Source organism: Ornithodoros turicata, chromosome 1, assembly GCF_037126465.1.
Source record: "Ornithodoros turicata isolate Travis chromosome 1, ASM3712646v1, whole genome shotgun sequence".
In the NCBI taxonomy this organism is placed as follows: Eukaryota; Metazoa; Arthropoda; class Arachnida; order Ixodida; family Argasidae; genus Ornithodoros; species Ornithodoros turicata.
This window is the reverse complement of record NC_088201.1, coordinates 54,309,420-54,324,260: the sequence shown is the minus strand read 5'-3', so window position 1 is coordinate 54,324,260 and position 14,841 is coordinate 54,309,420. Positions and strand designations below refer to the sequence as shown.

General features: G+C 45.4%; 1 protein-coding gene across 1 annotated transcript in view; it reads left to right on the top strand.

Moving 5' to 3' along the window:
* LOC135378260 (hemicentin-2-like) overlaps positions 1–13,038 on the top strand; it is a 470,289-nt gene extending 457,251 nt beyond the window's left edge. Inside the window, exons 10-12 of the mRNA XM_064611239.1 lie at positions 6,895–6,922; positions 6,984–7,105; positions 12,024–13,038. Coding sequence (XP_064467309.1) covers positions 6,895–6,922; positions 6,984–7,105; positions 12,024–12,127 — 254 coding nt within the window. The 3' untranslated portion in view covers positions 12,128–13,038. The remainder of the gene's footprint in view (positions 1–6,894; positions 6,923–6,983; positions 7,106–12,023) is intronic.
* The last annotated feature ends 1,803 nt before the right edge of the window (positions 13,039–14,841 follow it).

Sequence of the window (14,841 nt, the reverse complement as noted above, 5' to 3'; positions counted from 1 at the left end):
GATCGATATTTCAACGTACGTGCTCGCTTCAGAATTTTTTAAAAGAAGAAGTGCTTCGAATAAGGATTGTCTGCCATTCTTCTCTCTCACTTTTGCCCGAAAGCCCATAATAGACGGTATGCAAAACCTAGCGCCATCTCGTAGCACTCTCGGAAACCTACCGGCATTCCGCCATGTCTGAGGCGCCCCAGCCGGCCCGAGCCATGCTCTACGACTGTCGCACAACAGCTCTATCACGTGTCATGCTTCACGCATATGCTGTTCCACTATCTTATTTGCGTGATGAGACGAGGGTTTCAAAAGGGAATGCGCACCAGGTAAGAGAAAAACAACAACTTTATTACGGGATGATGGTTGGGGAGTTTCATCGCCGGGGGCGATACTCTACCCCATTGCTGGTGGTGATGCGGGGAATGAAATAATGAGCCCCTTCACAATATGGATCGAAGTCCTGTAGTGTCCAGAAAGGTGAAAAGAGCCTTGAGGGCAGAGCGTTGGTGTGCTGGATGTGGCCAGGGACCAAGCAATTTCGTGTGAGAGAGAGGGGGCGGGAGTCTAGCTCGTTGAGGGATGCGGAGAGTTCGGTTCGGGAAGGTTGGTAGTGTGGGCAATGGAGAAGAATGTGCTCGAGATCTTCAACAGCACCGCAGTGGCTGCAGTGCGCAGAGGCAACTTGTCTCAAGCGGTTGCGCCACCGTGCTGTGAGGACCACGTCGAGGCGCATTCGATAAACTAATGAGGCATCTTGACGAGAGATATGTGCCGGCATGCGGAAAGCGAGCGGTGGGTCAACCCTGCTCAGGATGGTGAGGGGTAGAATGTCAGCGGTCCGTTGGCGGGTAGCCAGAGAGCTTCAAATGTATGTATTCCTTATTTAACTCATCGCGGTGGATTTCGACGATTTTGTACAAGAAAACTACGCTAACCTAGTGCAACGCTGCTTTGTTGTCCCATCCCAGAAGAAATTTATGCAGTTTAGTACAGCCCATTTGAGAGCTAGTTAGTACACTTTATACAGCAGAAACATTTGGAACAAAATAAAAGCTCAGTATGACTACAGTTGTTGCTATGAAACCCGCTGTGACACCGTTACGCTCTGGTATGAAATGTGATTTTTCTCAGCTCGGTGAATCTGAGTTTTCGTTATTTGAGCATCTCTAACTGTCACGTCAGGTTGCACTGCATTTCATGTGACTGTTTACCAGACAGGTAGTCCGCCTCAGATATGCCCCTCAGACTGTGAACTCTGACTGTTTCAATCGTTTAGTGCGAGGACACTTCATGCTCGCCTTACAGTCACCTTCCACAGCTTCCCTGAGACAAAAATGACTGCTGGCCGCCAAGATGAAACATAAGATCAATACTGACACAGCAAAGATGTGTTCACGGCAATTTTTTGTCGGACTGACGGACACACGGACTGATTTTGTCCCAAACGTGCCAAATGGAAGATTTGGAAAGAATGGAAGAAGAAATGGATTGCGGTGCCGTCAGTCTTCACATTCAAGAAGCCAGACTAAAAACTACCAAAGGAACTACGAGTGTACATCGATACTGTCCAGAAAGTATAGATAGGTTTTTGATAACTTACCGTCGATACTTGCCGCAATTGTACTAATCTCTTATTTTGTACCAAATGTTTTGCATACAGTGAACTAAATAGTTCTTAAATGGACTGTACTAAACTGTCGAAATATCTCATGGGATGGGATAAAAGAGCAGCGTTGCACTAGGTTAACGTAATTCTATCTCCCAAAATCGAAATTAACTTGGCTCCAATGCTTTCAATGCAGTAAGGAATACAGAAACACTCTTACATTGCTTGCATTCTCTTTCGAACCCACTCGTCTCCCCACGTGAATAACATAGTGGAACAGCGCATGAAGTGCAAGCGGGAAAAACGCGACGGTTGATAGGCTGATAAAGCTGACACTGGCCACCAACTTGCTTTGCGCGGTGGCGTTACGTAATCAATGACGTAGGGGCGCAAGTCGTCTATAGACGGCCCTCTGTTTACAAACATGTGACGTCACTAGAAGACCGGTTTGAGGTTATATTTTGCTGTGGTGGGCAAGAAGCCGGAAAAACGCGTCGGTTGATCGGCTGATAAAGCTGACAGGGCCCCCCCCCCCCCCAGCATGCTTTGCGCGGTGGTGTTACGTAATCAGTGACGTAGGGGCGCAAGTCGTCTATAGACGGCCCTCTGTTTACAAACATGTGACGTCACTAGAAGACAGGTTTGAGGTTATATTTTGCTGTGGTGGGCAAGAAGCCGGAAAAACGCGTCGGTTGATCGGCCGAAATACTGATACGACTGATAGGTGTCCACGATGACTTAGTGGCTCAGGTCGTCACAGCGAACGAGTAAAAATCGCCTAATTTGGTAGAGTTCGTAGCCCATTTAAAGAGTTAATGAATTTAGGTAATTAGTCATATTGTAGTTACATTATAGCTTCGATAAAATGTCCGCCTCGCCGTATAACCCGCTTGCAAAAACGGTATCTATGCTGCTCTCCTAGCTTTTTTATTTAAAAAAATATGTAATGAAAAGAAAAATATTATATAAAAGAAATACCCTGTATAAGCTCTCCAGAATAAGACTGGTGTAACGGAAATGACCTGGAGCCGCTTAGGTTTTTCTTCGACCACTCACAATGGGTACACGTTCCCCCTCCTTAGCTTGTCCTACGCTGCGTATAAATACCGTCACTGTGAATTTCGTACCACACAAACTGCGATTATACCTCCTTAGGCCGAAAAGTCGACACACTCGACCCCAGCTAACGCCAGTAGGTCGACATCACGAACTCCGTTTACGTGCAACTTTATAGCTTTTTTTTTCTGCTGTCTTTGGTGTGCTGCTTCTATATGTCCTGTGTACGAAAACTGCAAGATGTTCTCTTTTATGTATGACATTCCCCTTGCATCCTCAAGAACGTTAGGGCAGGCAGGTCTTAGCGTCACGCTGTGCGTAAATAAATAAGTCTGCCGCTATACCTTCCTTCCCTAAAGTGTTTCCCGGCATCGGCTAGAAATCTCGTTATTTCCTCGATTCAGTGTGCAGCGGAATCCCCCGCACTTCATGGGAATGTTGCTATCAAGTTGGATCTGTGTCTGTCTACTCGCACTATTTGCCGTTCGACAACTTTCAGAAAAGGGTCTAGGCTCCGATTGCGTTTATATATTTGCGCGTACTAGATTGAGTTACCCCATCAAGCTTGGAAGAAGGTGATCGAAGAAGGGGATAACGACAAGGCAGACTGTATGTCCTTACAAGGTGTATGCGAGAGTATTATGAAGGAGGGTGGTAGAAAGGTGGCCCTCGCTTCTCCCTGCGTCTAAATTTGCGATGCGTGTCTTGGTATAGTAGAAAAGCAACAGCGCTGTATTACGGTACTTTAGGAGATCTTCGTTCCTGCGAAACCGTGATCTTGCGCATATAGTTATTTGTGAACGAACATGTTGCCGTATTTTATAAGTGCACTCCATTATTAAATCCCAACGTTTTAATGTTATATACTGTGTGTTTTCCAATGACCCTCGGTGCTGCTTTCGGCGCTTTTTTTCTTCTTAATTTCGTCCTCTTTCTGTTCTGGTTTCCACATCCACCTGAGGATCCCCTAATTGTCCAGTGAACTATTTAACTCATTTCACATAATTCTCTATCTCTCATCCGATCTCTCACATGCGATGGTGTAGCGTACTGCACCCCAGCGATGAAACACGCCATGCTGTCGTCACCGTTAATTTGTTGTTGTTGTTTCATTCTTGAATAATCATAAGCACACTCCGGCACTGCAACATAAAAACGGTAAAATATTCGCCGTTTCTTAAATAATCCTAGTTGGTGAATACATGACAGGGAAAACGTACCGCTTCCCGGAGAAAATGTTCATTGGGGAAATGTTAAATGCATGTGCGAATCGGATGTGAATATGAGTAACATCCTCTGCGCAAGAAAAAAAAAAGAAACGCAACGAAAAATTATGAAGCCCGTGCATAAAAGTGATTCAGAAAAATAAGAATGCCACTGTGACCGCAAGGTCACTAAATCATGGGCCGGGTACCTTTTGTAATCGTATCTGGGAACGGAAATTCTGCTTAGCTGGTGGAGACTATTCGTGGCATTAGAAGACGATTTCGGTTCACTGTTGGTTTCTTCCAGAGTGCCACAATCTTCGTTACTCTCTTCTCCCAGCGAACGAGCCTACAAATTCCGTACCTGCCATTGGAATGTATGTTTAGGCAAATGACAGGAAGTTGAAGGAAATTATAGCAAGAGATGAATAAATTACCAATATTGGAATAGAAAGTTTTCCTGCCGGCCGACGAGCGGAGCAACATACTTATAATCTCTAAGAGCTTGCATACCGAGAACCCAGAAGACACCTATTAAGCATTTAGCGGGAAAAATATAGTAGGACGTGGTCGAAGCAACGTGCTCATGTTTCTATAGGCCATTTGCAAAACGTTCCAGGGAGCAGCGCGCGCCCTGGCAAGGCGTGCCGAGAAATGCTGTGCAAAACGACAGCGATTTGCTATCGTCTCCGGTCGTCGTCGTCGTACTGGTGTATGCACCGTCGCTTTCGTTTTGCACAGCATTTCCCGGCATGCCCTCCCAGGGCGCGCACTGCTCCCTGGAACTTTTGCAAACGACCTATTAGCTCGAGAGGTGGTAGTGGTAACGCTGTGAACAGTTGGCCATTGTTGGTTTCATACTTGTGGGCAGCGTTACGACTGCCGCTGGAAGATCAGATGAGATTATCACGATGTGATAAGGATAGGGGACAACTATAAAATCTATCGATCGATGGTCCTCCAAGTCCGAGCTAATCATGGCTATAAGAGGTCCAAACACTTGACCTGGCGTTCATATAAAGACCTCCAAGCTAGCCCCTTTTCATGAAGGAAGGTGCTGGATTGTGCGCCTCCAAGTCGCTCTGGGAACAATATCTCTCACGCTTTTTTTTTTTTTCTTCTTAAAATGGTCTCTCAACGTGAGCTACGTCGTGTAAGTCATCGTCTGTTGATGCGTAAGGCAGAAATGCTAAATACTAAAAGCTCACCTTAGGCAAGGGGTTTTTTCCCAACGAGTCAAAAATAACGAAAACTGCGATCATTGTGCCTAGGAAATTTATTTCGCGTATGACACGCCTTCTATCAAATTTTCATCGAAATTTAGGCCTCTGAATTGGTTGGCGAATTATGACACTTTAGTAAGGCATTTTACGTCAGAACCGGCAAACGATTTTTCAGATTTGTTCGAATGCACTGCTTGCTTTATAGGGGCCTGGGCAAAATATGTTTTCTGATACAGTAAAACAGGTAGAATACAGGACAAAAATCGCTGTTTTGAGATGCGCAGTTATACTGCTCCGTGCATAGTTATCCGTAAAGCTACTGCAAGAAGCGTCGTATAACAGCAAGCATGGCCCCCACCTCTTCAGAATTCGTGCGTACTGCTGCTGCGTACAGCCGGTACCGCTCTATCTTTCCCGCAGTTTTTCACTAGAGGCATTGAGAGAAGGGAACTTAAAGAGGCAGGTACTTGCCTTTCTCGTGCACCCCATTCAATTTAAAAAGAATATTTCGCCGCACACCACACTCAGAGCCAACAACTGTTCAGAATTGTTCCGGATTTGTTGAAAATAACGGTAGGCATGCTTCTTTTCGAACGTGGAGAAATTGCCACGGGAAAAAGCGCGCTATTCTCTCTCGTCAAATGGTGTGAGGTAATGGTATCATCAGTATTATTTTACCTTGAGCGTGTTATGCGGTGGGGTTTACTTGCAGTAACTTATGAAAGACGCTCAGAGGTTGATTGGTTCGTTGGTGATAGAAAAAAATAATAAAAGGGAGAGATTTAATTGCCAACTTCGGCTACTCCCATAAACAGACCCCCGCTCCCCAAAAAGAAGAAGACAAAAAAACGCTGGTTTCGCAGGTGCGTAATTGTGGCTGTCGGAGGAACAATGTTCAAGCAAATTTCAGAGTCCAATTCGAAAAAAAAAAAAAATATTGGACGGTTACGACTCGTGTAACGCGAAATTCAGCGTCAGCTGTGCGTGTGGTGAAATGAGGCCAGATGAAAGTGTAGACAAGTTTATTTAAGCGCGCGATGAGTATCGATTTGTAGTCGCCGAAAAGGTTGGCGAGGTGAGTGGTGTCCTGAACGAGGGGGCTGTTCTGGAACATGCATGAGCCATGTCTAGTTGTGGGTTGGCGGATATCGGTGCACAGCGTAAGGTCCAGTTGTTCGGACATATCACTTAGGAAAGTGATGTTCTTGGCCAGCGAAACGTCCACGTTGAAGTCTCTGACGATGAGATGCTTGTGCGTACGGTAAGGCGCGACTACATACACGATAAAGTCGCGGATGCGTTCCGGTGCGGCGCGGGGCGAGAAGTAGCACACAGCCACCACGAGCCCTGTGGGAAGCTGGACGGCACAGCTGACGCTGTAAAACTGACGTACTTTGGGTTTTGTCTCACTTTCCATCGATAGCGCTTGTAAACTGGCGGCGTTCTCCTGCTTACCCCCAGCGCTGAGCGCACATATGCAATAATAGTTTTGTGCGGACATGCGAATGCCGACGACACCGACGCGATCTCGGGAAAGTCTCCACTATACAGCTGACGCTGTAAAATTCGCTTTGTCTTAACTGAATCTTCATAAAACGTCTCCTACTGCGTAAGAAAACCTAAGTCAATTGACCCCATTGATATTTTTTTAATTGAGAAAGTTTCTTTTTCATGCGAGTTTTGTGACGATAAGCGAAACGTGCTGAATAATGTTCGTAGTCCGCTGAATTATCGTACTGTACGTAGGAGCTGAATTATAAATGTTCGAGTTCTGAGCAATAATTTCGTCCTCCTCTCTTATTCTACTTTGCAGATGAAAAAGAGGTTCACCAGGAGAAGCAGTAAGTAGTGCTATACATATGCATGCGCGTGTATCTGAGTTTGTATTATTGGTTATCAAAGCTTCACGGCGAGTAATAGCAACGGAACTCGTCCTAGCAACTGGATCCAGCTGTCTCAAGGGGTGGAGCACCGCAGTGAACCAGGAGTTTTCCCAGAAGAAGCTTTCGTTACCACTATGACATGTAAGACTATTTCCTTGATTCAGCGTTGAGGGTGAGGGCGATTGAGGCGAGGGCCTGCACGGTGCCGGCACACCTGCGCGCAGTCTCCAAATTAATTCAGAGCCTTCTAAGTTAATCCAAGTGTCATCGAAATTAAGCCATGTGTCATTTTAAATGCTAGGAGAAGAAAACGTAATTCGCTTTTCATTATGCAATGAATAATTATGAATGTAGGCGTTAATGAATGAATGAACAAATGGTACGCTACGAGAATTTCATTTTATTTCTGTGCTGAGTTATAATTTTTTCTTTCTTCCTTTTTTTTGTGTGACCTGCTGTTACGATGGATAATAAGAAAAACCGATCTCGTAGGGGTATCAACTTGTAGCATAACGGGGGGGGGGGGGGGGGTCTTAATTATGAAGTCTTTCAACCCTTGTTGAGTCTCGATCGAGTCATACGGTTACTTTTGATCTCAATTGGCTATTTCGGCATTTGGATTTTCTTTGCACTGGATGGATTGCGGGTACCCATATAATTTTAGGCAATATATTGAGATTACCGTTACTGGACAAGGGGCGATAACCACGAAAAGCTCAAGCACTGGTACCAAACCCGTATCCATCGTTTGTATGGGGGTTATTGCCATCCGTTCTGTTTCTTGAGCGTTACGCCGTTATAATGGTAATACAAAAGGATAACAGCGGGGAAACATTAAATGTTATACCTTTGGTACGTGTGAGCGCATTGCTATACGGGTTATTACCGGCAGTTCGATTTCAAAGGCATTACATTTTGAGTACCAGTATCAGGAATATTGTTGTGGAAGGCAACTAGGAACCAACTTTAATGTGGCCATCGGCGAAGCTGTACGATACGATTTTACTGTACAGCGGCGGTACCTCGGTTGATGCAAAGTACCAAAATATTTTACGTATGTTTCGCACTCAAGGCGGGAACCCAACCTTAGGACTAGGCACACACTTCAATTTGATAGCGTTTCTTTTTTCTTTTAGGTTGTCTATCAGTTAATGAAATCCTAGACGGCCCAGTCTCTGCATTCTCTTCACGTTCCAATGGTCGGTTCCTAAATGTTTAGAAAAACATTCAGAAAAAACATTTTCGTTACCTGGCCTAGCGTACGTGGAATGTCACGCGTTCCGCTACATCATTAACATCCTTCGCTATATCGCGCTGGTTCAGCGATTTCGTTTACGCTAGATGTTAAACATCCAATTGCTGCCTGTAACTTTCCGTAACAAAAAAAAAAAAAAAAAAAAAAAGACGGGGGTAAGCTCGACATCCTGAGACGAATTCAGACACAAAACATTTTGAAGTGAAAGATCCTCCAAGTACCAAGTATGCTAGTACCCTCCAAGATGCTAGCCCGGATGTTTTCCTAGATCTGTAGCAGGAAGTCGTGAAAGCTCCGGGGAGCACTGGACAACACCTCATTTTATAACAAAACATATAGTTAGTGACCTGTGAAAGGCACGGTTGTAAGTGGATCCCCACCATCGGTCTGTTCAGTGTCACCCAAGCACCATAATGTAATGACAGCGCGACAGGAGTCCAATGTTGTTTCTGCGCTCACCCCCAGCGCCAAATGAATCGCTGCAGTGGTAGTGTCACGTGCCAGCTGCCTGATTTCCACTTGAGATTTCAGTATGTTGTGTTGCTTGGATATGTGTGCTACCTTAAGGTCATGATAGCGTGCGAACGCTGCAGTTGAGTGCTTCAGGATCTAGGACGATATCAGTACCCAAGCAGCACAATGTACTGGAAGTCGAGTGCATTAGGGGTGGACGTTCCGCGAGGGACGTTAAATACGGGGTGCGGTGTGATGAGCTTTCATCGCACGTTAAAGAACCCTCAGGTGGGCAAAAGCAATCCACAGACCGACCGCTGTGGCGTCGCTCATGATCTCAGTTGTCTCGCGACGTAAACACCTAATTATTATTAAATATTAGGGGTGGACGGTATGCGTCTTATCAATGTTCTGTAGTTTCATGAATCTGTTCAAGGTCTTTCTTCTACCCGTCCACCCCTATTGCACTCGACTTCCAGTGCATTTTGCTGCTTGGGTAAGCAGGTACACTGACGACCACTGACAGAGGCCTTGAGTTCGACACGTGTTCCCAAGCAGCACAATGTACTGGAAGTCGAGTGCAATAGGGATGGACGGGTAGGTAGAAGGCCTTGAACAGACTCGTGAAACTAAAGAACATTGATAAGACACATATCGTCCACCCCTGTTGCACTCGACTTTCAGTACATTGTGCTGCTTGGGGGAAGTCGAGTGCAATAGGGGTGGACGGTATGTAGCTTATCAATGTTCTTTAGTCTCAAGAGTCTGTTCAAGGCCTTCCACCTACCCGTCCACCCCTATTGCACTCGGCTTTCAGTACATTCTGCTGCATGGGTTTGATCCAGACAGATTTCCGAGCATGCGCAATGCAAGTAGGGAAGGCGACTGCGATGCCCCCCGTCCTTCTTCCCCCACATTACTCCTTGGGAAGGCATACGATTTCGAAACCTTAGACGTTCATAAACGGCAAAAAAAAAAAAGAAAAAGGAAAAGAAAAGAAAACAAGGTAGACATGTGAAAGGAAGAGGATGCAAGAGGGACATGTTATCGGTCGACGCAATCCTTATCCCGCAGAATGGCGGAGACAGGGAAAAGGGAAGTGAGTGGAAAAGTAGGCCAGTGGTGAAAACTCCTGTAAGCCTTTGTGAATTCAGAGTGAGCTCTAGATCGTAGCGTTTTCAATATTTGCGTTTTGCGGGTTCGTCCGTTTTAAAGAACAACGGCAGCATACTCGCAGATGATCCGTTCTGACGTTCTAGGCATTCATTGCCGACGAGCACTGTCATTTTTTGCGTCTCTTCCTTTTTCGTTTCCTTTCCTTACCTTCTTGTTTTTGTTATATCTGCATCATAATCTTTCTTCGTGTACCTTACAATACAGGCAACAATACAGAAGCTTTGAAAGTTTGAAGGCGTAGATGTGATGCTCCGCTTGTGGTTGATATTGCAGCACCATTAGCGTTGAACCGCGGATTTTTGAAGCGGACTTGATACCGACCGATTTATGTTTGTTGACCGGAGAACGATTCTACTGCGGACGTATCGTCTCCAGTTTCGCGTGTTCTCGTGCAGCTTCGTTCTGCTGTCGAAATGGTACTGCTACACGGGTGCCCCGTCAAATTTCTCGTCAAACTATCTTCAGGCCTACTTTCATTTGTGTTGCAGGCTTTGATACACTAATTTCGTATTTTTTTCCGTGTTAGCGCCGCGAGGCAACTCTGGCTATGAGCGAGGTACAGACGAAGAGAGGACAGCAGGAAGGAGTGAATTTCGTATCACAATATACCAAACAAATAGATACGAATTGGTGGATGAGTTGGTAACGTCTTATAGTGATCCCATGGTTGCGGGAGGAATCATGCCATTGTAGAAATCACGCCATTGTAGAAATCACGTTACGAGGCTGTGTCGTCTGGTTGAAATTTCAGCGCACTAAAAACTGGCAAAAAAGTAAACAAGTAGAAGTAGAAAGACAAAAAAAAAAGGAATACGCCGAGGACGGTATTGGTAATAACGGTTTAATTGAAAAACGGAGATGAGTGCTATAGACGTCAGCCTGGATTGTAAGATGAGCCTGTCAAAAATACTCTGTCACCCTTTTTTTCTTTCGTCTCTCTTTCTTACTCTCTTTCTACCTTTTTAGGAAAGTAGCGGAAAGAAGGATGTACCTACTGACTTGTTATGAAAATATTGAGTTTTAGTGTATCGTACGTAAGGGATATCGTTGGTGATTCTGCGCAAATGCAAAACATAAAGAGAGCTTCGCGCAGTGCACAGAGCAACCGTACGTACGCATAGGCGATAGAGTACGATGCACTAAAACTCACTACTAGTTTTAACTCACTACTTGTTTTATTTGCGAGAGGGACCATTGAGGTCGGTCCACGGAGAATAGGGGAAAGAGGGCAACTGAGGAGCTGCTCAAACAGCTTACCTACTTGCATAGCAGCACTGCTAGTAGCAAACAACCCCGAGTCCGCGTTATGGAAAGGTTGGCTCTAGAGTAAAAGCTGAATGTTTTGCGAACAAGTCCCCGGGTTTAGGCGGGCCCGCTCAATCATTGTAACCGAATAGAACATAAAAAGAGTAAAAACGAATAACGCAGACCTTTGGAATAGTTGGTATTTCATAGCTGATAGTGCGAGAAGCGCTGCAAGGTGATACAGGACGGACGGTGAAGAGACAAAAATATAACAAGCGCCACTAGCAACTTTAATGTAAAAATGAGACACAGCACATTGGTACAGGTAACAACCATAAAGTCCCTCTCGGACACGCCTTCAACAAATCACTCTCTCTCAGCGGGAGACCACACGTGCATCAATCTAGCTCCCTCCCGTTCAGCGCAACCGGCGGCTGACTCACGCATGGCTCGGTACCGAGCCGCCAGATATGATAAGCTTCTATCACTTCCCTCTTTAGCCTATCTATCGCCCTGTCCAAAATAGTTGTATCGCCAAACAACGGTTTACATGAGGAGACCGTACCGTGGGCAGCGAGGTGGCCGCAGACAGGTGTCTTTGAACAAGCATAACTATGTTCTCTAAGTCTGGAACTTACGCACCGCCCCGTCTGCCCAACATATGCCCTCCCACATGTCAGCGGGTTGAATGTGGATGAATGTGGTGTAGTTGGTGTAGTCATGTCTAGGATGGTGTACAACATCCCGTCACTTTGCAGCGCTTTCGGCACCATCAGAGAAAAAAACGAAACCAAATGAAATTGAACTTGATGTACACAGTGGCGCGCCACGAATGACGTAGAAAAGCAGAATTCCGGAACAGTAATAGCGTTGATTTGTGCAAGTTGTCCCGGCGCGCTTTTCATTTCTAACATTTTCTGTTTTGTGCAGCATTCCAGGCACCGGTAAACGAACCTACGGAGCAGCCCCTGCCGTCGTTCACATCTCCTGGCGTATCTGACAGCCAAGGCTACTGCCCAAGGAGCGTCTGTTAGAGGCCAAACGCCATAGGATGTCTCAATCTCTTCCTCTTGCTCAATGCGGAGCGGCGATAGGGGAAAAAAAAAGAAAGAAAAAAAGAACCGCGTCCCTACAGTCCTGTGCTACTGTGCAGCAGTGAATGAGGCCTGCCACAGAGTACTTGTTCTAGAACGCCCTTGTGGTATGCGTTCTGTGTTGAAAAATCGGCTAACGGTGTGTCGGCCAGGATGGCATGGAGTGGCGCATTCAACGGCAAAAAAGGACATCGGAGTATTAGTGAAGGATCGAGTGGTGCGGTTGAGTCAAACGATACGGATGACATTGATTGCCAGTTTGCCGCGGCAGAGCTACAAAGTTTCGAACGCTGTTTCGAACTGAAGTGACGTGCACAACCCTGACTCGAGACATGGTGAGAGGATCTGTACGCGAAGCAATGACTTTATTGTGAAGCGTTGGTGAAAAAGCGTGCGAACGAAGTCGTCACACTGTGTACGCTGTGTGGATGGTTGCTTTGCTTCTGCTTTGCATGCCATTGTGACAGGCGCCATCGCCGCGAGGACCTTTCGCTATCCGTGAACTGTTATGTTCTGCGTTGGTGTGAACTCAAGCGCTGTTTGGTTCGTGAGAAATTTGCGAAGCTCTACACACGAATTTGCCGTGACTGTAACAGTGTTAGGGATCCGTGAAGGACATCATGATGTGTAACCAAATAATTCCCCCCAACTTTTGCTGCGTAGGGCGAAAAGACGAGTCTCGCGAACTATGTGCGCGGAAAATAGGTGACTACCGTTCCACTCGAAATTTTAATGACATTTTTTGTGTGTCTTAGGAGGCTGCATAAAATTAGTAAACGGCCATCATTCGTTGTGTTCTGGGCTCAGATGGGACTGGATGATCACGCCGGATAAAGAATCCCACTATCTGAGCCTAGGTATGTTTGTCGTTTTAAGACGGCCTTTGTTGTTGATCGCAAGGTTCATTCAAAAAATACGTGGGTTATTTCGAAGTGAAATGGAAATGAATACGGCGGTTCCTCTCATAATATATTTTGTAGATGTAACATCAATATCATGTGAGAAATGAAGCGGAAAAGAGATATTTGTTCAGCGCAGGAGAACAGAGTCGAAGAACCCTCGACCGATCCTAGAATCATCAAGTTGCGTGACCGAGGGTGAAAGAACGCTTTCTAAGTACTCGCAGCAGTTTTTGTTACGCTTTTCTTTCTTTTCTTTTTTTTTTTGAGGGCTTCACATAAGCGCGACGGTATTCTAGTTTGAAAGGAAATCTCACGAAGCAATGGACGATCGATAAAAATTACTCATCCAACACACTGATAATAAGTAATGTTGTAGGCTACCTTAACAAAACAAAGTTGGAGATGTTTCACGTTGCTGTGTCGCTTCTCACGGTACACATGGTGTGTGCAGGAAACATTAAGGCGACAGAACGCTGCGCGTTTATATGTATATATTAAAAAATGCGCTCTGCAGAGGGTGTTTCCCCCAGAGTACCCCTGACTCGTCAAGCTACACCCGTCTAAAATATTTGTTATTTCTTTTAACCCCGTCGTTCTTTGTGAGAAGAAAGACGCAAGCACCAGGCGATCAAAGTACCCGCTACGAAAATTAACAGGTGATCCCATGTCCTGAACGTTTCATGAAGTCATTGTCATGTGACTCTTGTGGTGCCGAACAGTCTTCGTGTGTACTTCAAGTATTTTCCATCGAAGCAGCTGTTGGGCAGTGCATAACTGTAAATATGTTCAACTTGTGCGTATTTCATGGTACATTCCCTCCCCTCCCCTTTCATGTGGCCGAGGCATCATAGGGGTTTTTTTCCGCTGTGTACTGTTCAGGTGGATCATGCTGCTTTTCCTTGGAACCTTATGGATCGTTCGTAAGTTATTCGAGATTTTTGTACATTTGTACAGATATGTAATTTATTGTAAGTAAACTGTATGAACACCTGGAAGTATAGTGCTTGTTCTTTTTTTTTCTTGGTGGGCGAATGCGCCAATGAAAAAACGAAAAACGTTCCCTCGCGAGAACAATCTATATCTACGCGGAACTACGCTCACCATGAAATTGAACCTGTAATCTGGTATTAAAGCAAGGAAGCGTGTGTCCTACCTCATACTCTGGTCGTGTTCTCCGCCTCTGCGTATGAAAACCACGTATGTACTCTATCGTCCAAGTCGGCTTTATTATTCCCATTACAATATGAGGTGCTCTGTTATTTCTTCTGCGCACTACGTACAAAAAAGCGAATTGTGTGTGTGTAGAGCGGGTAGCTGGACCGGGTATATTAATAAAGGCGGATACACAAGAAGCAACAGCCTGGGGAACAGCTATTCATTACAATTAAGTATTAGAGGCTAGCACAAGGAATACTTTTCTTCGAATATGATATAAAAGGGATTAGTTACAGAGTGTTGCATATTGATGATGACGATGACGAAGAACGGATAGAGGAGTCGTGATAAGGTCAGGCTGACTACCACGCAGTGCTCCTACTTTGTAACAACCAAGAAAAATGACAACGAAAAAGAAAGTAGCGGTTCAACCAGTTGGCATCAGCCCAGTGTCTACATGGCCCAGTGTCTGCCTACATCTGTCCAGTGTCTACATATAATTAAATACAAGAAAGTCAGAAAATGTACATCGCACCAGTGCTTGCCACTTGTTGTTGCGCCGGCCAACGACTCCAAATTTTAACATAATTAAACGTC